At 28.7% G+C, this 26809-nt stretch overlaps 2 protein-coding genes across 6 annotated transcripts; one reads left to right on the forward strand and one right to left on the reverse strand.

Moving 5' to 3' along the window:
* The first annotated feature begins 3469 nt into the window (after positions 1-3469).
* Positions 3470-21536, forward strand: LOC145184120 (MLX-interacting protein-like). Of its 5 annotated transcripts, none has more exons than XM_090093457.1 (19): positions 3470-3715; positions 6340-6449; positions 6672-6838; positions 7345-7395; positions 9320-9366; positions 13252-13322; positions 14636-14734; positions 14887-14970; positions 15266-16884; positions 17104-17158; positions 17278-17327; positions 17653-17694; positions 19133-19189; positions 19318-19411; positions 19566-19665; positions 19837-19900; positions 20561-20638; positions 20802-20931; positions 21016-21536. In XM_090093457.1, the coding sequence occupies exons 1-19, from the start codon at positions 3600-3602 to the stop codon at positions 21153-21155; spliced, it is 3174 nt and encodes a 1057-aa protein (XP_089949583.1). In that variant the 5' UTR covers positions 3470-3599; the 3' UTR covers positions 21156-21536. The 5 variants fall into 5 exon arrangements, with proteins under 5 accessions (XP_089949583.1, XP_089949584.1, XP_089949585.1 ...); XM_090093458.1 differs by having other exon boundaries at positions 19846-19900; XM_090093461.1 differs by lacking the exon at positions 3470-3715 and adding an exon at positions 4189-4303.
* Positions 21537-22475: 939 nt separating this feature from the next.
* On the reverse strand, positions 22476-25312 carry LOC149886132 (uncharacterized). The gene is made up of 4 exons (XM_090094330.1): positions 25216-25312; positions 24101-25137; positions 23406-23413; positions 22476-22848 (listed from the first exon to the last, which is right to left on the reverse strand). The coding sequence occupies exons 1-4, from the start codon at positions 25310-25312 to the stop codon at positions 22476-22478; spliced, it is 1515 nt and encodes a 504-aa protein (XP_089950456.1).
* Positions 25313-26809: the final 1497 nt, after the last annotated feature.

A 26809-nucleotide genomic window follows, 5' to 3' on the forward strand; every position in this document is an offset into this window, starting at 1 on the left:
ATAATTATTTTTCCACTTACACTCCTCCTATTGCCTGTAATTACTTCAAAATTCATCTTTTTTAAAGCAACATCTACTCTGTTCTATGTTACTTGAAAGATTTTCAAAAAAGCTTTTTTACAGGTTTTATGCTTATCTACTTCTAGTTATATTTCGTTTCTCAAATTTGTTTTTTTTGTTTTACGAGGGCATTGCGAAAACCGGCTTTGCCAGAGAATGAGCCGATGGTCCAAAATTGCATAAAAAGTTTACTCTCGAGTCTCTCTGTACTACTCTCTCTACTTTTGCATTCAGCGTTAAGACTTTTTGATTCGATTTGTTTTTCTCTAGTGTTGTTACGACTTTGAAATTATTCGACTGTCGACTAAATCGATTAATGTATTTTCGACCAAATGTAAAGTCGACCAAAATCGACTAATACATTTATAAAATCGACTAAGTTGACTAAAAGTCGATTTAGTCGAAATATTTGAATAAAATTTTTTATCCAAATATTTCGACTAAAAATTGTCAAGCAATATTAAAGTATATAATTATAATATTTGAATATTATAATAATATACTTTAATATTTCTTGACAATTTATTTTTCAGATGCTATGAAACAAATAGAACTTTAAGAGAGTAAACAAAAAACAAGGTGGTATGTAATACTATAATAATAACACATGCTGTTGTCTTATCAAGAGCATTTCCTTTGTTCAATTTCAATTCATCAAATCTATTAGATGAACTAAAATCGAATATACATAATAAAACGGAAATCAATATCACAAAGTAAAGAAAAAAAACACGAATGGGCATTTTATATCATTTTCTACAACAATTTATGCAAAAAATTAACAGAAAATTTAATAAAAAGTAGTCGCGTAGATAGGTGAGGGCAGATGGGGTGGCTTAGCTTTTTTTGGGGGTGGTAGATTTATAAAACTTTTTCACATTCTTAACTGAGTACCATAACACATTACTTAACATTTTGTTTTAAAAAACATCAACTGGTTACTATAATGAGAAAAAGGAAACATTAATGAAGTGGTGCTGCATACAGTAAGCTAAGAATTAAGTTTATGTGATACAGTAATTAGGCTCGATGTTCAGATATTTTGGTTGAATTAAGTTTATGTGATACAGTAATTAGGCTCGATGTTCAGATATTTTGTTTGAATTAAAAAAACCGCTATGAATGATAATCTTACGCATGGCTCGATCTTAATAAACAATTTATCTTTACAAGATAAATTACTTATATAGATATCTCTTTACTAAATTGATCAGCATCAAAACAATATTAGAGATTGATAAAATTAAATCAAAAGTAAAAATATTGAAATAAGGATGTCAGGATGATTACCCAACTAAATCGACTTTAAGTCGATTAGTAGGAGACTCATAGTCGATTAAATCGACTATTCGATTTTACAAAGTCGACTAATTTCGACTTTTGACTAGTCGACTTATAGTCGATTTAGTCGAAGTCGATAACAGTACTATTTTTCTCTAGCTATTAAATGAGGTTTATTTTTTTTTAACCACCAAGACTTTTTGAGAAAGAATGTTTGTGTTTTGAGCATGTCTGTCAGCTGGTGACAAAACTAGAACTACAATTACTAAAATAATCAAAGTAACAGCAAAGTTACTTACTCATTATGAATGGATATTGAACCATTTGCTAAAGATGAACTATTTCTCAGAACCACTATTTTACCGCCGACTTTGTTGCTGCAACTGTTTGCAGTGCATCTCCATTATTACTATTTGCCAAGAAATGAGTTTTTGTTTCATTCATATTGAACGCAGTGGGACAAAATCGCGCTTTTTATGCCAAATTAATATCAAGCGTTTATTTTGTACCGTTATTGCTTAACTCTAACAATCTATGTAAAAACCTATAAAAAGTAAAATTATAAAAAAAAAACTAAAAGACTAAAAATTGCTTTTACTTTTTTTCTTGCAAATAAAAAGTTTAACAACACTAGGAGGAGATTTCTTTTGTATTAATGAAACTTTCTAAAGGAGGAAATAATCAGTTGTTTTATCCTATAGAATCAGATTTACATAAAATTCTTTTCATAATATTTTCATTTTTCTTTATTCTTGAAACATAATTTCCCCTAAAACATTCAAATTTCTTATTTCGAACTTCTTCAATTGACCAATTGGCAAAATTAAGACTATTATTTCTGTCCCATGAAGTAAGATTTTTTGAAGACTCTGTGGTAATATCAATGATCCAATTAGGTTTAAGAAAATGTAAGCAAAACTTGTTGATATTCAAATCCGCTCGATATACAAATTAAGATTATGTATAACTTTACAATTAGTTCTTTGTTTAATTGTTTCAATCTTCGTTTATTCATTGTCATTTCAGCAATTTTTTAAAAGAGCCTTTTTTTTCTGATTAAAGAACAACTCAAAGAATGTTATTAAATATTTTATATGTTACATCTTGAATAAAAATGTGATTTTCTCCTAGAGAGTTAAAATATCAAAGTATTTCGTCTAAGAAAATAATGGCACTTATTGTTGCTTTTCCAGTAAAAATTATTATAACTTTAAAAAAACTTTTTTAGTTAAAAGAACGAAAGTAAAAAGAACAAAAGGAATTTAATAAAAATAGATGTACATAAAAAACATATACCGAACATTTTACAGAAGTTTAAATTTTTAACTATGTTAAAAATTTAAATTTCTGTAAAATGTTCGGTATATGTTTTTTATGTACATTTTATGTATTTTAATTGCAAGTTTTTTATACATTAGGATAACAGATTAGTAATTAAAAAGTTATCGAGAAATATTCGTGTTTATAACGAGAAACATTCGTGTTTATATCGAGAAATATTCGTGTTTATTTCGAGAAATATTCGTGTTTATATCGAGAAATATTCGTGTTCGAGAAACTTATTAAAAAATCGAAACTGCTACATAAAATCTAATGATTACAATAAGAATTTCAAAGAGTCAGAAATAAAAAAGCAATTTTAATGCAATGCATGTTGTATAAAGTGGTACTAGTAGTAAAGTATTAAAGTTAAAAAATGTACATGTTTCAATCGTTATTTTGGTACACTCTGTCCCACTGTGCAGAGCCAAGGAAGTTGCATGTAAAAGTATGCGAAAAAGTAAAAACTTGCAAGAAATCGGTATCTAGATAAACAGCATTACACACTGTATATCAAAAATGATACGATAAAAGCTGAAAAAAGGGTTAATCTTTTCAGGGTAATTAACTTTATTGCAAAAATGCTATTCATTATGCACATTAAGAACGAAAGAATTTAAAATAAAATGTATGAGAAAATATTTTTAATATAAGTTTCATTCATATCTGTCTCACACCACCAAATTCGTAAACATTTTTTTTTAAAATGAAAAGACGAAAAAAACAATCAACGGTGCTTTAAAAATATCACGTGTGATAAGCACGTGATTCTTACATCCAATGAAACAACTGTGTTTTGGAGTTATTTTAATCGCTTTATCGGGATCGTATTTCACGTGAAAATATGGGATTTCGTGGATTTCGTGACATCAAAATATTATTTTTTTTGATCTCCAATTAATAAGTATTTCACTAGTAATTTTGATAAGTTTTTGGGAATGTTTATGTCAACGTTGTACAAGAAACGACCGGAGCCAACTGCAAAACAGAAGCTATTATTTACAGTTGACGATTCTTTAGTCAAACTGTTTGAATATCTCACTTTGGAATTCAGGTACATGCTACATACAACACATCTAAAATTAATTTTAAATTACAGCTTCTGCGATACCATTTTCTAAAAATTAAAACTAGACCTTTTTTAAGTTTATCTAACATTTCTCAAAGCTAACTACACAATTCTTGATTCATGTGTAGTTAATATAAAGATGGTAATATAATTATTTGGCATGCTTTTCCAGTGTTCTTAGAACGTGTCTGACGCGTGAAGTATTGTGTTAATATGAATATTTCATTTAATTTCTATTCTTTCTTTTTTATATTAATTGTTTCTTTAACAAGCTGACTAGTTAGAAAATATAATGCTTAAAAATAATATTTCTTTTTTGAAAGACACTTTGCTGCAAGATATGTAATCAGTTTTTTTTTTAGTCTGATTTTTTTGGTTGCAAAAGTTTCAAATTTTGTAAATGTCTATATAAAAAATCTATTTAAATCAAAGTAAAAAAGATAAATATTTTTTAAATATATGTAGATAATCATGGTTAAATATATATAGAAATATACATGGTTAAATATATCTAAATATGTTTAAATCATGACATTGTCACATTCAGCTGTAACCAAGGGCAAACACAAAGAAGTGAGTAAGAATTTTTTCCTTTTAGTGAACATTTGCTTTTATAAAAGACATAAAATTATTTTTTAGCTAAGTATTTTTATATTTAGTTAAAATTATTGTAAGCTAAAATTTAAAACAACATTTCACTTTTTCTCAAATGATGAATGATAATTAGGCAAACCATTAAGGTTCAAAAATGAAACAAATTAAGTTTTAAATAGTGCTCAAATAGTTTTTTAAATTAATTTTTGTTGTTTATATTTCTTTCTTTTTTGGACCCAAACATAATAATTTCATTTCTACCGGAACTAAATAATGCTGCATTTTTGTTAGAATGATTTAAAAAGAAAGCTATTTTCCAGACAAAAATTGAAACAATAATATTTTCATATTAACCTGAAACAAATAGTCTTTCAAAATATTTCATACTGGTTTTTTTAGTTCTTTGTTTTCAGACTTGCTTTTCTTTGTGGCAGAAATGGCATTCGATTAGAAAATTAAACTTCCTAGTAGTTATTTACTGATGCATTAAAAAGCTAATTTAAAAAATGAAAAACTTTTAAGTTTGAAAGGTTAAACTTAAAAAGTTATAAATGTTTACAAGTTCCTTAAATACCAAACTTAAAAGTTGTAAAAAAGTTCATATATAAATTGAATTCTAAAATAAGGAATTGCTTAATTTGAATAATTTTTGGTTTGAAAAATCATTGACAATATTCTCTGAACTTGTCTGTTCAGAGAACAATGGGCTGATCTTTTATTGTCAGTGAAGGTGAGGCTTGGCAAACTCAATGTAGATTATTTTATTCTTAAAAGAAACTTGAAATCAAGCTGCAACCTAACATTGATACAAGATTAAAACCTCTTAAGTAACAAGTTCCTGTTTCTCCTGTAAAATTCTCTTTCATAATTATAATATACAGATGATTCATAGCTTAAATATTGGTTTAGAACTATTATAATAAAATAAAAGGTGTGAAAATTATTTACCATATACACTTTAAAATTTGGCAATCAACTTTGATGAGGTTTTGTAATCAGTTGTTAACTCAGATTTTGTCAACAAGGTCAAGAAGAGGATCTGGACTAATCTGGCTAATGAAAAGCATGACATTAACCCAGACAAGGTCAAGTTTGCACCTCAGGCAAAGCATCCCTCACAAATCATATAAAATTATTTTTGGAATAGTCAGTTCTGAGGGTAAAAATATGCCACCAGTATTTCTTCCTTCTGGGTTGAAAATGGGTGCTGAATTTTAACATGCATATGGTAAAAAATTCAAAAAAGAACCATAAAAATGTAATGGTTGCATCATGTTGATCTATGAAGTTTTGGATAAATGTTTTTAAAATGCCACAATAAAAATAAAGAGATCAATAAAAATCAACAATTACCTACCATAAAAATGCTATTTCACTCATAAAAGTAAGTTGATGGAGTTTTTATAGAGGTGGTCTCAGCTTTTTGGATGCTAATGCATGTAATTAATTTGTAGTCACACTTTCAGTTAACAATTAGTAATAAAAAATAAATTGCTAACTACTTCTATCAATCTCTTAAATGCAAATTTTGAAATACAAAACAAGAATCTTTTAAATTTTCTGAAAATTGTTGAAATAGATCTATTTATGGATTAAAGACAATATTTTTGGTGTGAAAAATTTATATTCATAAGTTTGTTGTTTTTGAAAAGTAACTTTAATATAATTAAACTGAGTTTCATTGAATAACATTATTGTGTAATATCTTGAAGGATTGAAACAAAATAATAGAAGGCATGTGAGGTATTTCACTTTTTTAATGGGATCTTATAACCAAAAATATAAATTATTTTAAATTCAATGTATTTCAAAAAACATTTCTGATGCTTATATTGAAATGTTTGAAATAGTGTATTCTTCTTAGTTACAGTATGAACAATAGCAGAATATATGAGCAATGTCACACTAAAATAAAAACAACAGAATATATGAGCAAAGTAACACTAAAATAAAAATGTGTTAAAAAAGTAAGACTTTTGAAACTTTAAAGATCATTTAAAAATTAAATTTTGTAGCTGCAGAAAGCTGATCACACCAAAATGGAAAGATTTTCGGAGTCAAAAACTTCAATTCGATCAAAAGACTCGCTTAAACAATGCCATATGGAGGGCATGGCATATACAGTGTAAGTATTGATATTGAATGCTGATCAAATGAAAATCTTTACATTGATGAAATATTTTGTGGATTTTTTTCTAAACAGTATTTACTGAAATTCTACCACTAAATTATCAGTTTGTTATTTTTGGTTTATACTATTTTTTTCATAACTTCTGCAGTTACATCAAAATAGTTTTATTTTACACAAAAAGAGTTTGACTTAAGAATCATGTTCTTTTATTAATAGACAAAATGAAGAAAAAGGCTCGTTTCTTTCAATTTGCAGCTCCATTTTCTGATGAATCAGTCCATAGTACTTCACAGGCTGTAATATTAGAAGGAAAGTATTGGAAGAGACGACTAGATGCAGTGTCTCGAGAGTTCAAGAAGTGGAGAAGATTGTATAAAGAAAAAGTAATTTTTAAAAACATAATTTTCCTAATGTTTGGATTTAATATGTAACTATGAATACAAACCCCTGAATAAGTTTACCAACTCTTTATAATGCTAATTTGTTTTACAATGTAGAAACTGTAGCTGATCTTATCATTTATCTAGTTTTTTATCTTATTATCTATCTCAATATTTATCATAATATTTATCACATTTATTGAAAAATCAGTAAAAGTCAATATTGCTATATGACAAATCCTTCAGTGATCACAAATTATAACTGCAAAAACCTTTGTTCCAGCTTCTTTATTCAGAAAGGTTTAAATGGCTAATTTAAAGTATTTTGTTGGCTAAAATTATTTACATTTGCATTTAATTGATAGAACAACATTCTAATGTTTTCTTTTAAACCTAAAAGTAGCTTCATTTTAAACCCAAAAAATATTTTTCAGTTTGTTTTTTCTGTTTTATAACCAAATATATTTATAACTTTACATTTGAGATGTAAAACTGCTTTTATATTTCAGCTTCTGAAAAGTGGTACAGCCAAAAAAGAAGATTTGGAGGAATCAGAAGAGGTTAATTATAGGTGTTTTTGCAAAGTGTTATTGTATTTTTATACAACCAATTCATTTATTTTAAAATACTTTATATTACTGATTGTTACTCCTAAGTTTAATGTAAATTTCTATAAATTTACTCATTTACTAAATTACTTTAACTAAGGCCAGATTTTTTTTTCTATTCTTGATTATAAATCTCTGTAAAGTACTTAAATAATTTTAAATAACTCAGATCTAAAATTTGATTGCCACCATTTAAATTACATTTTGCTAAAAGTACTGGTGTCTAGTTTTCATCTAATCTAATGTGCAGCAGATGATTTACATCTCAACCTTTCTTAAAAATTTTGTAAATCAACATTTTTGTACCATTGACACTATATGGCCAGATTACTACACTATATAACCAGAAAGCATTTCATGGTTGTATTAACTCTACAATGCAATGCATGGTTGTATTGATACTGCAAGTTATTCTGAAGTCTGAGGTGGTGTTGCAGTGCTGATTAAGAAAAGAACTTTTAAAGAGCTTCTGCATCTTGCTTGTCAACATTTTTTTGAGATTGCTCTGAATTATGCATTTAGTTCATTAGCTGGGTAAGAGATTTCAAATTACTTTGTTATTAATTATGAATGAAAGATTTACAAGAAACATGTCAAGTAATCAAACTGCTTAAACATTTTGAAGTTATGAAGTCATATTAAGCACTTATTATGTATAAAATATAGAATTCAGGTGTTGTGTATAATATGGAGTGTAATGCTGAATGATTAATATAGTGAAAAATGTTTGCAATGTTAGCAGTGCTCATCAATCAAAGACATCACCTCTAAACATCAAATTAGCTAGGTTGGTAGTTTATCAAAATATATCCTGTGAGTCCTTAAATGATCTACTTTTAGTTTTCATCAAACATGGTGATGAGTATTTATAAAAGGATACTTTGTTCTTTTGATACTTTGAACATTGTACTAAGTTAGTTAGTAAGTAAGTTGCCTCAATTTCTAGCAAAAAGTATTTTATTAAAGATCATTAAACTTTAATTTTTCTTTTTTTTTTTTTTTTTTTTTTTTTTTTTATCAAAAATTGGTTTAACACTTAGTATACTTCAAACAAATATCAATAAACAATTTAAGCAGTTTATTCACTTTTTAGTTCAATTCTAATCTGTTGCACAGATAAAAATTGTAAGAACTGATAAATATAGTAAAAAAAGCATAACTAATGTCCCAAATATTTTCTGAAAAAAGGCTTTTTGAGTACCACATGACGTGCATCGTTAAAGATTAATCAGCCTTCAACTATGCACATTATTGTGTAAAAAATTAGTTTGTAATCAAGCAGTCATATTTCTCTTTTTTCCAGCTATAACACAGGTGAACCTGTATTTTACTATTCACAAAAATATTCTTGACTCTCTTATGATCTGTAACTTCTTTGTTGTGTTCTTTTGGTTGGAAAATAATATTTTTTCATAAGTCCACCGTTTATATTTTCATCTGTAAAGTTTTTTTTTTGACTTGCTGCTCTCCCTCTGAGAAGATCAAGATACTAAATGTGGTTGTATTCATTCTCTAAGTTAACTATACTTTAGTCGACTTTGAGTTTCCACCAATTTTCATGGGAAATTTTTTGTGACTCTTTTCCCTTAGCATACAAATGTTGTATAATCAAAATTATGTTTACTTGTTAATGTTTTTAAGTGAAATGTGCTGAAAAGTAATTTCAAACTGTCACAGGTCACAAAGCATTCTTTGTTGTTTAATAAATAATTGCAAGATAAAATTTGTCACCAATTTTCTTTACAAAGAATTTCTATATAACTTTTATATTAATTTCTATATAAAGAAATTTAGTGACAAATTGTGAATTTTCTTTATATAAAATTTCAAAAAATTTTTTTTTCTGTTTTTGATGAAAGATAATGTAAATCTTTAGGAATTTTTTGAAGAAGATGAACATGAAGGGGATGAAAATCAAAAAAGGTGTGAAGTTTATGTTAACTTTGTAATGTGTAAAAGTAAAAAAAAAAAAAATAAAATGGTAACTGACTTTAACAATTACATTTACTTTAAATTTTAATATCAAAACTAAAATACAAAATTGACAAACTTTTCACTAAAAAGTTGTAAAATTATTTAATTTTTAATTCTTTTTTATCAATAACAATACAAAATCTTTTTTTTTTTTTGCAAATAATTTTTATTTTATTTAGTATTGATATTTTTTGGTCAAAAATGCTTTAAAACTTTTAAAAAATGTTACACTGATGATCTCCAATTGCATCAATTTAACTTCGATTTTCCATGAACTACAGCTTTACATACTTAATCTTTAATTTTTAATAATCGTTTTAAATGGTGCATGATATATACCATCTGCCATGTTTTATACCAAAGAATAATTTCTTATGGTAGATTTTTATGTGTACTTATACTAAAAGCACTGGATAATTGATCTTCTTATACCTTATATCCCCTATTACCTTTTCTTACAAACATTTATGTGTTTTTAAACTTTTGGATGCTTAAGGGTGGAATGCAATAACCAAACTTGAGTCAAGTTCGATTTGAAATCTCAAGTTTGACTTTGTCAAGTCAGACTTGAAAATTTGACTTGAGCGAATGCATAAATGAGACTTGAAAATTTCAAGTTTGTGCCTGAGAAAGTCGAACTTGAAAAATAGTTGAGGCGTTAAATTCAGGGTGTTATCAGAAAATGCACTTCGCAACCAATGAATTTTTTTTATGGGAAAAACCTTTTACTGAAACAAATTCGTGTAATGATATTTGTATAATATACAATTAAATAAAAAGTTAATAACAGTAAAAAAAAAAAAACGGTCTTGCTATGTATTTTTAATTACAAAAATAAATTCATCTTGGCACTTTCAGTTCCAAATCCTAAGTTTTAGGTAAACAATGGTTGGTCATATGTACCACTTAAGTGACCAAGGCAATATCTCTTGAATTCTCCATTATAACAGATTCCATTTGAACTAAAATACATGGAAATGTTCTAGAAAATACAGAATCTTATTTTGATGCCTTTTGGGGATGATACTATATATATATATATATATATATATATATATATATATATATATATATATATATATATATATATATATATATATATATATATATATATATATATATATATATATATATATATACATACATACATACATACATACATACATACATACATACATACACACACACACACACACACACCATTTACATATGTAAGTATTCCAGTACATTTACATATGTAAGTATACTATTTACATATGTAAGTCAATAGAGATCATATATGGAGAGTTATTGGGCCACTTATAAAGTTATTGGGCCACTTATAAAAACAAAAAAGAAAATTTTTAAGAAACCATTGATAGCATCTTGCTCATTAACACATGAAAAAGAACAAAATTTAAGATTAAACAAAAATCTCTTATTAAAAAAAATACAAAAAAGCAATATAATGAAATTCATGATCTTGATAAAGAACTAATGCAAAAACAAATAGAAATAACTAATGTAAAAAAAACTCACTCCAAAAAAAACAAAAATACAAACAAAAAGAACATGAAATTAAAATGGAAATTTATCCCAAAAAAAATTTTCACAGTTAAAATTTTCACAAAGTTTTAAAAAAGCAACATAACAGAATTATTCTATGTGAGGATTATTATTTTCAAACAATATCACATCCAAATTTTTTTTGGAATGTTTTAACTTATCACTTTATTTTTGTTTTTTTCATATATAATACTAATTTGAAATATAAAATGTAATTCTTTTGAAATAATATGCAGTATAAATATTTGCAAATAAAGTTTTTGTTATTAGACTGTTTATCCATAATCAGACACAAATTTTTTTTAAAAAAAAATCAGTCCAAAATTTGATTTCACTTTGTTTCTGCAAAAATATCTCTTATGAATGCTTCAGTACCATATTCTTAATTACTATTTTGTATTTCATTGCCTCCACAATAATTATTTTGTAGAAGGGCAATGTTGTGAAGCACTAAATGGGATATTACTATTATAGCTATGGAATTTTGTAGTTTTGTTCGTAAGGGAATGTTAAGACAAGGGTATCATTTTTTTGATATACCAAAACAAAATTCAACAACAACATTCAACATGTGTGTATTTCTCAAGCTGTAACTATCTGATTTCACTTTCATTTTTGGGTTAGAAAAAGGTGTCATTAAATATTGTTTACAAGGATCACCTAAAACATGAACATGTTGGCGATTTTCTAAAACTTATTTAATAGCTGAGTTAGCAAAAACACATGAATCCTAAACACTTCCAGGCCATTGAACACAAGCAGATAAAATTTCATTTGAAGCACCTGCAATAACCTGACAATTCAAAGAAAAAAATCCCTTTCTGTTTTTATATATTTCTGTGCTTTCTCCACCAGGATTTATTATAGGAATACGTGTTCCATCAATTGCTCCTATACATTTTGGTGATCTTTGAATTAGGTAAATTCTAAATAATGGTTTGATAAATATAAATATTTTCTTTATCAAAAAAAATTTCAAAGTTTTTAGGAAATAGCAAATTCAGATGTCCATGAAAACTTGTAATCACCTTTGCTGAATTATCAAAGAATCAGCTTCTGTTGGAAAGTTTATGTACTGATTTCTTTGTTAGCCATTTGAATTGAAATATTCTTAACCACTTGAGAAACAGTTGACTGATTAACTTTCAGCTCCTCCAAATCTCCTATTACTCTCTAAAAGAGTTCATTTATTGTTACTTGAGTATATTATCATTTGTTGGTATAAAATGATGCTATTTAAAAACATAATGTAAAATCTACAGTAAGACTACAGTAAAATCTATCATTGTAAACTTCTAAAGGATTGGCTCTGTCAATAATAAACCATGGTATGTGATTTGGCATATTTCTTCTTCTTCTTCATCTTCTTCTAAAATTCAGCTCATACCAATTCATTTTTGAACGTTTTAAAACAATTTTTTTTTAAAAAATACTTCATATTATTGTAACTACTTCTCATGAACTCTCTTTTACTCCTTTTACACGTATCACTTCTTTGAATAACTGGAACTGTTTATTACTAAATGGAATTTACTTTTATACTGTATCACATAAATGTGCCTTAATCAACAGCCTTTTGTAATGCTAGGATGTTTGACATTTCAAAATGCTAATAAACATTTCTAATGGCATCAAAGTATGACATGTTGGATCATTACATACGAGTTACAGGATGTTTTAAAAGACATATGTTTTCACAATGTTGGTATTCAGTTTTCTTTAATGAATTCATTGACAAATATACTTTCACAATGTAACCTTCTAAATTAATTACGTTAATATACCCAAGTAACTACTTTTGGTGGTTTGTTATTTTTTTTCAAGTTTGGTCTCAAGATTGGTCTGGAGCAGACTTGAAAAAATGACTTGAAAAAATGACTTCAGTTCAAGATTGCTTCTTGCATTCCGTTCAAGTCAGACTTTAGATTTGAAGTCTGACTTGAAATTTCAAGTCCGCTTCTTGCATTTGGAAGGAATTTTAACTCTCTCAAGTCTGGTTTGAAATCAGACTTGAAAATGGTCTATTTTTGGCGGCTTTCAAGTCTGACTTGAGTTGAAGTTCGCTTTATTCATTTGGTCAAGTTGCACTTCAGGTTTGAAGTTCGACTTTAAATTTGAAGTTCGGTTCTTGCATTCCACCCTAAATGTATAATTGTAAATCAAATATATCTATTTACAGTTTAATTTATTTTCTTATTTTATATTTTGAATGAAATAATTTTAAAATCTAACTTTTTTCCTTTGTAAGGTGCAGATGCTCTTGTTTTCTTAAGCTTTCTTAAATTTTAGTAATGATAGTTCTAAGGCTGGAGGTATCCATGGTATGGAACAAGATGTCTCAATGCATAGTCTTGAGTCATGTATGCATTTTCTTTTTTTACATAAATTTTTTCTGTATATGTAAATTTGTACTGTATTTTTACTTGTGTGTGTGTGCGTGTGCATGTGTGTGTGTGTGTGTGTGTGTGTGTGTGTGTGTGTGTGTGTGTGTGTGTGTTGTGTGTGTGTGTGTGTGTGTGTGTGTGTGTGTGTGTGTGTGTGTGTGTGTGTGTGTGTGTGTGTGTGTGTGTGTGTGTAGATAGATAGATAGATAGATAGATAGATAGATAGATAGATAGATAGATAGATAGATAGATAGATAGATAGATAGATAGCTGATAGTTTCTTCATTGTTATTAGTGACAAGTATAAAATAATCAAGTTCCTCTTACTTGTAAACAATATTATAGCAGCTAATATATAATATAGCGGCTTTGGAAATCTTGCTTCAGAAAACAGTTTAAGTAATTTAGGTAATTTTATTTTCTCTCAAGAATAATCTTAAACAATTCATCTTTATAGTTGTGTGAAATCTTGCTTATAATCCATGTATATCTCTACCAACTAATAATCACACTATACTTGAACATCAGTATATAACAACCTGTCTTGCTTTATTCATGTGATTGCTAACATAATATAATCAACTAAACATAATATTTAAACAAATTTGTGCTCCAGTTTTTTTAGTTTGACTGAATGATGATAAAAGTAAGGAAAATAAAAATACTTAAACTCTTATCTTAGTTTTTAAATGTATTTGCTTGCAAATATTTTTCAGATTTTACAATTTGGGATTAATTGATAACATTTTTTAACCTTTTTAAAAATGAATCTGTTTTTTCAAAAATCTTAATGCAAATTTATTGTATCATTAATTTGTTAAGTTTTTCACAACCAAAACTGTTGCCATTTGAGTTTGATGAATATGGACTAAAATGTATTATTGGATTTTTTTAATGTTAACTGACTACATTAATTAACATAATTTAATTCTTTTTTAATGACGATAAATTTCTAAACAGAGTATTACTTCTAAAAAATTTTTTTCTTTGAATGTTTAAAAAATAATGATTTAAATAGGTATTGTACCAACTGGAGCAAATTCAATAAAAAAAACAAACAAACAAACAAAAAACACAACAAACATGAAAAAAAATATCTTTTTTTTCTTCACTCTTGTTTATTTAATACATTGTTAAATCAATTATACTAATTTTTTAATGTATGGTATTTTACCATTTTATTGAGCTTTATTACATTGATTGAGCAATGTAATTAAGTATAAACCTCTAGTTATTTTTGGATTATGAGTACAAAATATTTCAAAATACAAATGCAGAGTTTTTTTCAGGGTCAGCCATGTATGCACTTTCTGACACGCTTTTCTCTAGTGTTGATACAAAGAAATTAAAACCATTAGAGGATGATTCTTCTCTGTCTTTTTATAAAGGTATTTCATAAAAAAGTATTGTAAATGAAAATGTACTTATTTTCTTGTTATTATACATTTTATGGTTTCAAGTCATTTACTAGTTTCACTAATTTTCTTTTATTGTTTTTTAAGTTTATGATACTCCTAATATTATCAAATCTAATTACCAGATTCATCTGTAATGATTCAGCCCACAATTGATCACTTAAACCCTTGCTTTGATGAGTTGATGGAAAATTTTGATTTCCTTTTTTGTAAGTAATTAGTTTCTCAATTTAGATCAAAGTAAATTTCACCAAACAATCCTTCCACATACATTTCACCAAACAATCCTTCCACATACATTTCACCAAACAATCCTTCCACATACATTTCACCAAACAATCCTTCCACATACATTTTTCCTATTTCACCAAACAATCCTTCCACATACATTTTTCCTATTTCACCAAACAATCCTTCCACATACATTTCACCAAACAATCCTTCCACATACATTTTTCCTATTTAAGTTACAAGAAAAGTTTATTACTAATTTCTTTTATTTAGCGGACTGGTCAACTACCAGTCATCAAGTAGATAGTATTCATCCTAGTGAGATATTGCCTTCCAATGCACATTATGATGATTCCTCTTCTCCTCAGTCGTTTGGTAATGCATACCTTTCAATGCATACATCTAAAAAAGTTTTACCTTTGGATCATGAGACAGGTGATGTTAGCTACACTTCAGACAATCAGTTTAATAATTCTAAGCATAACTTTCCTCAATCTATTACCAATAAGAACATGATATTAAAGAATTCATGTGCCCATGAATCACAGAAGGGGCGTTTTCAAAATCTGCCTCCTCAGCTTGAAGCTCCTAACCTGACTGCTCATTTACAATCTATAATGCTATCAAAGGCTCAGCCAAGTTTAAAAACTTTTGCAGAACCTTGTGTGACACATGCAAAGCGAATAAAACCCCAAGTAGAGAATGTTTCAGTTCCACAAAAAAAGCCTCGTATGAAAAAAAAATCAAGCAGTTCACGAGAATTTGAATCAAATGACCCTATCTCTTCAACCCTTACTCAAACATGTCCTTATTTAGCCTCACAAAAACCAATACCTATACATCCTAAATCTCAGCCTATTCAACAATTAAACTCAGTTTCAACTCAAGGTGGAATTTATGAAGCCAATTTTAGTATACCTAGACCTGATAATGTTAATACTACTATTAGCAGTAAAACTGCCAGGCATCAAGAATATCGAGGAAATTTAATCAGTGATTCAACTTCTACTTCATTGTTAGGGCATATAACAAACAATCTTTTGCAACCTGCTGCTGCTACTTCTCAAGATTGCAATATAAAAACTCAAACTCAAACAAGTTTTTCAACTCCAATAGCCCCTGCTATAAATGATCAGCAACTACTTACACTTGCTGCTTTATTGCAATGTTCACAGCCTGCTCAAAGTACAGAAGCAACCCTTGCTTATTTAGAACTTTTGCAACAACAATTACAGCTGCTGTTGAAACAACAACAAGAGCAGCTTCAAATGAAATATCAAATTCAACAGCACTCAGACAGAATTATTAAACAGCATGAACATCCATTGCAATCTTCTGTGCAGCAAGTGGGAACTGATTGCATGCAACAGCACCAAAATCAGTCTCCATATTTACAACAACACTCTCAGATTCATCAACATCACCAAGCTGTTATGGATTCAAGCCTTAATCAAACTGTAATGTATACTACACCTCAAAAAGACTTTTCCTCATCTTTGATAGAAGAATCAAAGGACACTTGTAAGTTTGTGAAACCATCCTCATTAAATGAATATGCTACACCTTTGGAAATTAAAAATCCATTAAAAAAGGTTCCAGATCAAAACTCATTAATAAAAACTTTACATCGCAAGCTTGATTATAAGCCACGTGAAATTTCTTTCTGTGATGCAAGTACTAATTCACAAACTGTTATTTTAAGTACTCCAAAATTTTCCCCTGTAACTACACCCACTCAACATTTGCTAGAATTGGCAGCATCACCTTCAGTTACTAGTCTTGAATGGAATCACATTGAAACAGCTAATGAGCATCAATGGAGCAAACCACCTCCAACAACTCTGGATAGTGCTATGGCTTTAGTATCATTGAGACATGGTACGTCATCAATAGTAAGTTTATGTCCTTTCATTTCAAGTCCAAAATGCAGTTTGTGATTTTGTTATTGAGTTTAATTTGCTACCAGCATTGTAATTTATGGATATGGTGCTCCAAATTGCATTTTATACATTCATATTGATCCTTACATTTGCGATGATATTTTGTTTAATCACTCACAATTGTTAAATTTTTTACTAATTTGTATTCTTTATTAATGTTTTATATTCTAGAGCTCCTACTACTCTTTACCTAAAACAACCACTGTTCAAAGTTCAGATATATCAAGTTAGTTTAAAATTTCTAAACAATCAAGTTTATATTATCATTCTTAAATTAAAGGATTTTATTTAAAGTATTTTGTGCCTTTTGGGAGATAAAAAATGAATGTTTATGATCATTTTCAGGTTCTTTGCCGCAAGCAAATGAAAGTGTGCAGAATACAGTAATGCATGAGGTAATTATAAACATTTTAAAATTAAATAGTTGTCTTATCATGAAATTTAATTTCTAAGTAAATGTTTTACCTTAAATTTTAAGGAAAATTTCCTTTTTTCTAAATTGGATTGTTGTTAATTATTTTGTATGAGGGAAATATATAGTATGAGGGAAATATATAGTATGAGGGAAATATATAGTATGAGAGAATATTTATAACATTTTTAAAATTGCTTTCTTTTTTATCTTTGTAGTTTTGTATTTTAAAATAATTTCAAGATACCAGCTTAAAAAACACAAAAAGAAAATAAGCTAAAAATCTTAAAGAGTGTGATGTTTTATAGGGTAAGATGAAACAAATTCCAGTTGACCACCAAATTCACAATGTAAGTTTCTAGGTGTTAAACTTTCATAACACACACAGACATATATATATATATATATATATATATATATATATATATATATATATATATATATATATATATATATATATATATATATATATATATATATATATATATATATATCTGTGTGTTATGATATTATTTTATATCATAAAGATAACTTCTCATATAGTTTTATGAATCTTTGAAACTGCTTTACCCAGATCAATATGATGCCTGAAAAATTTTAAACTTTTAATGTAAATTTTTGCAACTTATTAGCCTAATGTCTAATACAGATGAAAGTCTAATGTCTAATAATGAAAGTCCTAATGTCTAATACAGATGAAAGTTGAATTCAAAATATAATTGAAAGGAAAAATACTTTTGACCAGAGCAAAGTTGAAAAATAACTATCAAAAGTATATTAATGCAAATGTTAATAAACATGTTAATACAAACACTAAATTTCCCTAATGTACATTTAACATAAAGTAAATAATCTCCACCTACTGTATGTATGTATGTATGTATGTATGTATGTATGTATGTATGTATGTATGTATGTATGTATGTATGTATGTATGTATGTATGTATGTATGTACACACATATATACATGTATGTTTTTATAGTAAAGTAGAAAAAAACTGCTCTAAAGTATCATATTCTTACAAAGAGCATAGGTAGTACTTAATATATTTTAATGCCACCTTTGTTTTTTAAAAGCTATTAAAATACTAGGAATTGACTCCTCAAAATTTTTTACAATGATTTTTAGAGAAGTGCCTGGTAGTGGTAGACTGTCCATTGTTATTTGTTTGTCTAACCATGACCAAATGTTCTCCATAGAGTTGTAATACTCGTAGGCTAACTTTCTACATCAATTTTTTGGTATTTGATTTAATGCTTTTTGTTATTTAACAATGTGCCTTATCTTGTTGAAAATTAATAGAAGTCCTGGTTTTGGTAGGTAGTAAATTGGTAGCACAATTGTTCTTTCATGGATTTTGATGTAGCAAGGTTGCTTGAGATTGCCAAAAAAGTTTTATGAAAATTGTCTCTGCTGCAAGTCATGTATGCCCCACCTCTTTGGGTATTTTCTTTATTGTAAAATCAGAATTTGCATGTACTTGTTTGGAAGAATAATTTCACAAAAATAATTATGTTGCTTATATCAAATGAAATGGTAATCAAGTAGCCAATAGATTGCTTTACTTTCATCTAAAAGGTTCATCAGAGCAAATGTTGCTTAAAGTTTTGATCACTGATATTAACAATTTTTTATGCTTGTTTTATTAATTTTGTTTTATTAACATTTTTTATGCTTGTTTTATTAATTTTGAAAGAAACAATTTGCTTATCATACATTTTCAAAAAGTTTTGGTTGATAATTATTACACCAGTTGGCAGAAACTTTTTTATGTTTGTACATTTAGGAACATAGGCGACAATTGCATCTCACAGCAGAACAAAAGAGAAGAGGCATTATAAAAGTGAGAAAATTTTCATTGATAAAAAAGTTTATCTTTGAAACATTTTTTTTTTGATTGCTTACATCATTGCCTTGTCACTAATGAGCATTTTATTTATACCTGGTTTACTTAAAGTTTTTTTTTAATAGAATGCATTTGAAGATTTAGCATCGTTATTACCGTCCCCTGCAGGCACCATTACTCATGCTAATAAACTTACAAATGCATCAATTCTTCAGAAAAGTTAGTTTTTTCAATTTAAAATGCGTTTTTCAGAAAAGTTTTTTTTTTTTCGAATTTATCTGAGAAAAGCAAGATTTTATATTTCAATATTTAGAATTTTTTTTATTATAGAAATATTTTATAAGTTCTTAATAGAAAATCACTATATTTTAAGCATGTGAATACATTACTGAATTGCAACGGAAAAAGAATGCACAGGAATTTCGAATTAACCAACTGAAACAAGAGATTGAGCAATCTAAAATATCTATAGCGTAAGTATAGTAAAACCAAATAAGTATTTAAAACAATTTAATTATACAAAATATTAGTGTTTTGAATAGTATAACTTGTCTTGTTTCATTATTACAAGGATTAATACCTTTTCGCTTTATGTTGTATCTTACATTTTATTTTGGTTTGCATCAGTTATTATTGATTTATAGTTTTTTTAGTGAATGTCAAAACAAGATCCCTGAGCTAAGTTCATCTGAATTCCTTCCTCAGCAGGTTTTTTTTTGTTTTTAAGAACTCGATAAACAGTTAAGTCTAAAAATCATTCATAACAGGCTTTTGGGTGAATGACTCAGGTGAATTTTTATTTGACAAAAAGACTTCATACTTTTTCATTATTGATCAAATTTCATAATCAACAGGAAAGTTTTTACTTTTTCACCTTAGCTACCAAATATTTTTTTAAAATAAGTGACAAGTCTTTTGAAAATTTCAATTGGGAGTTTGGATCACTCTTCTTTCGCATAGATTCCGATCCTTGAGGTTGGACCAATTTTACTGTGTGTTTTGGTCCAAATTTTCATGCTGTCACGGAATCATCATAAGTCATCTTGTTTGCCTAGATATGTTTTTGCAAAGGTTATGAAAGCTTTTCTGTGCCAATCTTAATGAAGTCAAGTTATCCTTGGTTAGAGTCCATAAAGTCAGCTTTTTGAATGGTATGGAGTGTCTTAAATTTTTGTCACCATCATTTTTCATAGTATTTAGGGTGTGTCATCTTTCTGTGTCATTTCCAGCCAGAAGATGCCTTTTGTCAAATAAAAGTTCTAACTTTAAAAGTTTGGCCTGGGTATGAATTATTTTAGACTTAAGTGTATTCTTTTTGATTTTTCTTACAAATTATTTATGTTAAGAGAACCTTTTTCGTCTTTACAGAAAGCTTCAAATGACGTTGAAAAAGAGTTTATTACCTATTGCAAAGAACTGATCTACGCAAACCCGAAATCGTGGATTGTATCTTCTTGAAATTATAACTATTTAAAAATTTTCCATAATAATATTAGATAATAAAAAGATAAGTTTGTGTGTTTGATTTACATTTGGATAATTAAATTATTATAAATTTTTGTGTAAAGAATAAATTTTTATTAAAAAGGTCTTTAACAAAAGTTTTCAGTTCTGTCAAATAATGCGTCCGTTGTTCAACTCTTACAACAGTTCCGTTGCCACTAAAACTGTCGATCAATTTATATCATCAGTAATGACGTGGTTAGAGAGATATTCTACACTCTCCGCTATGCGAACAAGTACGTGATTTGGTTAATATAATTGTATTGAGTTGATATTTTTTTCTGTTTGTTTCTAATATCATTAAAATCTTCGATTTACAGTTGTGTTAAATACATTAACCAAGCTTAGTACGAGCACATCCCTACTCGATGACCCGACTTGCTTAGTCGAACTTGTAAATGCAGCTGTTAGAGAAAGTGACCCAACTTTAATCCCATCCTCTACTACTACGAAGCGCTAGTCTAACATGATTAAAACACTTGTTGATCGATCTAATTTCGTTTTTATCTTTTATATATACTGATTTTCTAAGACTTTTTCAATTTTACTATATATTTCGTTATCAAAATAAGCTTTTTTATGGCGAAATTGTTTTTTTAATTGGAATAAATTTAGGTTTCTTTTTAAATTACTGAGAACTTCGTTTTTATGTAGTTTCTATGTTAATTTAAGAGAGATTATTTACATACAGCGGGCGCTTTTCACGTAATTTTTTTTATTTCTGTTTGCTTTAAATATAATGCATATACATATTTGTATGAAATATATAGACAATGTATTTAAATGTATCCCAACAGTAAACAAGGTTATTTGGCAAAAAAATATATAGCTATAAAACAAATATCGCTTACGGAAATTCTTAATTCATTTTTTAATAAAAAGCAAATATTTCTACGACGTGCGGAACATAGTAAGAATCATTATTTACACGTCGTTGGGAAAATGAACAAAATACCTTTGGGTTGAGTTTCATCGAAACCCGATAATCGAGGATTAGATCAAGCACAATCTTTCGTTTCTTCTATAATCGTATTTTGTTTGTTTATTATTTATGATATCCGGAGAAATTCAGTTTGAATCACGCCAGATTGGAATGCCACAGCATCATTTAAGCAGAAGAATAAATATAGTTTATTCTTGAATGAATTTTAACTCAAAAGAATTAATACTAATACAAATTAAGTTAAGTCTTAATTGTGATCTAAAATAAATCGCAGCATTGTGGATCGTACTTTAACTTTCACAGATTTTCAGCACCCATCATAATTTTTTTTATATTTATATGCAGTAAGTGTGAATTTACTGGAGAAGATAAATATAACTTGTTAATTTAATTTGGCACAGAAAAATTTAAAAAAATCCATCCTTGATATACAAAAAGGCTAAAGGATTAATGTGAAAAAAATTTCTTATTGCGCTAATAATTTTTTAACTTTTTTAAAAGTCTTTTGGGAATGCCATTGACTAATTAGGATAGCGGAACGGCATTCAGGTCGGGAGGGGACGGAGGCCACTCATCCATCAATAGGAAATTTTTCCTATGATTTTTGCGTGTGAGGTATTTTGGAGTCCAAGGTCAATGCTAAACAGCATCACAACTTGGCCTCTATGAAACGAATGATGATCCGCGAATGGGAAAAATTTCCTATGGAAACAATTCGTGCCGCCATACAATCATGGCGTCATCGATTATCATTGACAGTGGACCGAAAAGGAGACCGATTTGAATAATTCTTGGTATACTTACACTACATATGTTACTTGATCTGTTACTGTAATTTCAGTAGTTTATGTATATTACATTAAAAATAAATTGATTTTGAAGTACTGACAGAACTTTCCGGTCACCCTGTATACAGCATTGGTGGTCTTGTCCATCCATGTTGGTTGTCCACAGATCAGACATGAATAAGTATAGATGAGTTTTGTCTTCATGTAATGTTTTATCAACTGCAACCTTCATTGCACTGCATAAATCCGAAATTTTAGTACGAGAAATTTTTGTCCTTGAAGAAATTGGCTCATACTCTCCATTGGTACATACTTTCACAAAGTGTTTAAAGTCATCGTTGTCAACTACATCAAAAGGCAATATGGAACTTGCTATCCACTGAAATATTGCAGCGACAACTTCATTCTGTCCTTCGTCATTCCTAGACCATTAACTAGTGATGAATACTCAATTTTTTTGAGTTTTTTCTGGACATTTGCTCTTTTCTTGACCTTTTTCTGGCTGGGGTCGAGACAGTAACTGCTCTTGATGGTCCAGCACCAGAAAAGGGTTCAACTTTATATTCATTATCAGAGTCGGAGTTTGCATCGACTTGTTACAATTTTTGATCTTGCTTTCGTCCTGGCCTCCTTTGCTTCTAGTGTTTCAAAGCTAGTCTTGTGCTTTATCCTAAGATGGCCTCTCATACCTGTTCTGTTCCCACAAGGCACACTACATCCTCACCACACTCAATGCAGCCACATCCTCACCATATTAAATGCAGCTAGTCTTGTTTTCATAAATCATGATGAAGTAATCCAAAATTAAGGAAACTTTTGGCATCTAGAAAGGAAAAAGAAACTTAAAGTAAACTATATCGTACGTCATAGATTGTACATCGTTCATCATACATCAAACAATCTATCAATATATCAATCAATAAATCAATCAATAAATCGATCTATACATTTATATATATCAATCTATTTATCTATATACCTATCCATCTAACAATAGATATAATAATATTTATACATATAAATATTTATACTTATAAGTATGTAAGTTACTTACATACTTACAAAAAGTATTTAGTCGTACATCATACATCTTACATCGAAAAGAAATATTCAAAGTAAAAAAGCCCACCTTGTTGATTGTAAATTATAAGCAGAAGATTGTTTTAGAAAATGTTTACTGAGATTGGTTCAAAATTTGAAGAATTTAAAAATTTTAGATGAGCAATATTTATGTGTCTTATTTAGCGATTTACGATTGACAATATATTAAACAATCTATTTAATTGAACGATTTACGATTCATGTTATTTGTTAGGTTTCTCATGTGAAATGTAAAGACATCGTAAGGAACATAATCAGAAATCGTTAAAACAATTCATGTAAGTAATTTTATGCGATTATATATAATATTTCTTGTATAAAACATCGTAAATCATTCAGGTGCATTTTTGTTCGATTAATCGTGTTCGATGCACAGGGCCATCTTATCCATTAGGCACTATAGGCACTGTGCCTAGAGCCTACTAATCTACAGGGGCCTACAAAAGAAATGAAAAAAAAAGAAATTTTAAAGTGTTTTTCATTTCATTAATAAAACCATCATACAGATGCAGCATAAAATTCATAATTGATAAAAATGTTTATAATCAAACAGCATAATTAGATGACATTAACTTTTCGACTTTTGGTATTTTCAAAATCAACTATAACATCTTCAAATGTCATCTCCCGCATTAATTCATTTTCAATTGATAGCAGTGCCAGGGAGGATAGTCGGGCTTGTCCCATAGTTGAACGCAGATAGTTTTTTATCAGTTTTAATTTTGAAAAAGAACGTTCACCTTCTGAATTCGTGCCTAATGTAGAGAGATAAATCCTGAAAGCGATATTAACATTTGGAAAACTTGCAACTAGTTTATTGTCTATTTGCAGCTTAATCTTATCAGACACCGATTTACCATCACTAAACATTTGAGAAAACAGCAAAAACTCATCGGTAAATTCGTCTTCGAGGTCTGATGGATACAACTGAATTAGTGCCTTGGTTTTAGCCACTACTTCCTCACTCGACAAAGATCTGTTGTCAAGAAGAAAGTTAAACCTTTCGTACAATACTTTATAAGCTGCTCTGCGTTTTTCCATCTCATTATTAAGTCTGTCTATGATAACGTAATACTGTTGAATACGGAAATTATCACTGGCACTAACATTTAAACTGGGATTACTTGTATCCATAACTTCGTCATCAAATCGCTTCCGTATTCGCTTGCGTTGTGTAGCTTCTTTGTAATCAGATTCTGTGAGATCTTTTGCCTGGCCTTCGAATGTTTCAAACTTACTGCGTGTATCATGAAAATACTGTATGAGACCATCGTACAGTTTAATGATGGTGCACAGCTCAATACCCGGCTCCTGTAAGGCTTTATTGACAATATTCATCTTTTGAAGTAAATTTTTCCAAATCACACACATTAACGCAGTTTCAAAGTAGTCTAAATGTTTAACCAGTGATTTCGCTTCATGAACAGCTGCTGGTGGTTGATGTTTGCTGTTAGTGACTTCACATAATGCTTGACGAATTTGTAAGTAATTTGCATAGAAAGCTCTTGTGGCAACACTTCTAGAGGACCACCTAGTTTCTGATAAGCTTTGTAAAACAAATACGTTTTCTTTAATAAGTTCTTTAAGAGTTGACCATCTCTTCGTTGAAGCTGAGAAAAAATTATAAACTGACTGTATGACACCAAAATAATTTACAGCTGCTGAACAACACTACACGGCAGCTGAACCAACTAAGTTTAGGCTGTGGGCAGCACGTGGAATCAATTCTGCTAAATGATTAATCTCTCTGAATCTAGCTTGCACACCAGAATATATTCCACTCATATTGCTGGCATTATCATAAGATTGTGATCGGCAATTTTTGATGTCTATTCCATGAAACTGAAGAATACCAACCACAAGATTAAATACGTATTCTCCATCATGGTATTAAGTTGGAATAAATTGAAGAAATCGCTCTACTACATTTCTATTTTTGAGTACATAGCGAATAACAAGTGTGAGCTGATCTACATGACTAATTTCTGAAATCAAGGAGGCTAAATACCATAATATTTAGCCTCCTTGATTTTAGAAATTATTTGCTTCAAAACTTTGCCTCCTAATATATTAATGAATTCATCGCATATGTTTGCTGAAAGATATGATACATTTCCCTTTCCTGGATTTCCATATCTCTGAATGTGTTCTCTTAGAAATGGATCAAATTCAGCTAGCAGATCAATAACAGACCAAGATAATTTCCATTGTTAGGAGAGTTATGACAATTGATTGTCACCACGAAAAGCTAATCCCCTTTCAGCAAGAAACTTTATCACTACAACAACCCTCTTCAAGACTTCAGTCCAATATTTGCAAGACTTCTCATTTTCCTTCTGAAGTTCAACATCAATTCGAATAGACTTTTTGTATTGCATTATCATCGACACAGCAGCAAAATGATCTTTTGATTTTTCATGTGAGATTATCCTAGCAATAACATTTTTCCAATCATCGAAACCAGTTATAAATTGATTTCTTGGTGCATTATTAGTACCAGCACTGCCGATTTTGCAACCAAATATCTTGCAAATATAACAAAGCACTTTACCAGTTGAGGGCGAATATATGAGCCAATCCCTGCTGACAATTTCTCCATTTACCAGTTTTCTTATAAAATATTCCTTGCGTACATATCTAATCTTTTCACCAAATTGTCTACCTTTTAAGCTTAAATCAGATTTCAAATTCTGTGATGGGATATTTTCTGCATAATAAGCTATGAGATCAGCATTTATTTCCCATTCAGCAGGATCATTTGAAATAGATTCCTTACTATTCCTTATTCCCAATCCTAAATCTGCTACTGTTGGTTCCGCATCTGCTTAAATAACTGGTTCACTTGTAAAACTCATTGCACAACCGCATTGTTCCACAGTGTCAGTCAGCATTGTTTCTGGCTCTGGTATTACTATTCCTGGACTTGTTGAAGAAACGAAAGAGTTTATTGAAGTGTCATTGCCAGAAGTAGCATCTACTTTATTAACATATTTTAGCAAAGAACCTTTCTTTTTTTTTTAATGCATCCTCTTTCCTTTGCTTTTTCTGCCGTTTAATGTAGCCAGACTCGTGCTTGTACCCATCGCTATTGGACATGACTTGAATTTCTGAAAATCATAATAAATATTCAGTATAGAATAGACATAAAACATAAAAATAAAATAAAATATGTTAACCCATTTAAAGAGGGGGAAAACATTTAAATATATTCCATAAAACATTACATTTAACAAAACTTATTAATAATTTACAAAAACGTAATCATAACAAATAAAATACCTA

Source organism: Hydra viridissima, unplaced genomic scaffold (genome assembly GCF_058129835.1).
Source record: "Hydra viridissima isolate aposymbiotic clone 2 unplaced genomic scaffold, HvirCarnegie_v1 scaffold_7, whole genome shotgun sequence".
NCBI classification, from domain to species: Eukaryota; Metazoa; Cnidaria; class Hydrozoa; order Anthoathecata; family Hydridae; genus Hydra; species Hydra viridissima.

Coding starts and splice junctions, on each gene's coding strand:
- LOC145184120 (XM_090093457.1), top strand. CDS start 3,600: ATGTTTATGTCAACGTTGTACAAGAAACGACCGGAGCCAACTGCAAAA. Junction 7,396..9,319: donor ATTTGGAGGAATCAGAAGAG/GTTAATTATAGG, acceptor GTAAATCTTTAG/GAATTTTTTGAAGAAGATGA. Junction 17,695..19,132: donor TTGACCACCAAATTCACAAT/GTAAGTTTCTAG, acceptor TTGTACATTTAG/GAACATAGGCGACAATTGCA.
- LOC149886132 (XM_090094330.1), bottom strand. CDS start 25,312: ATGAGTGGAATATATTCTGGTGTGCAAGCTAGATTCAGAGAGATTAAT. Junction 25,138..25,215: donor CCACAGCCTAAACTTAGTTG/GTTCAGCTGCCG, acceptor ATTTTTTCTCAG/CTTCAACGAAGAGATGGTCA.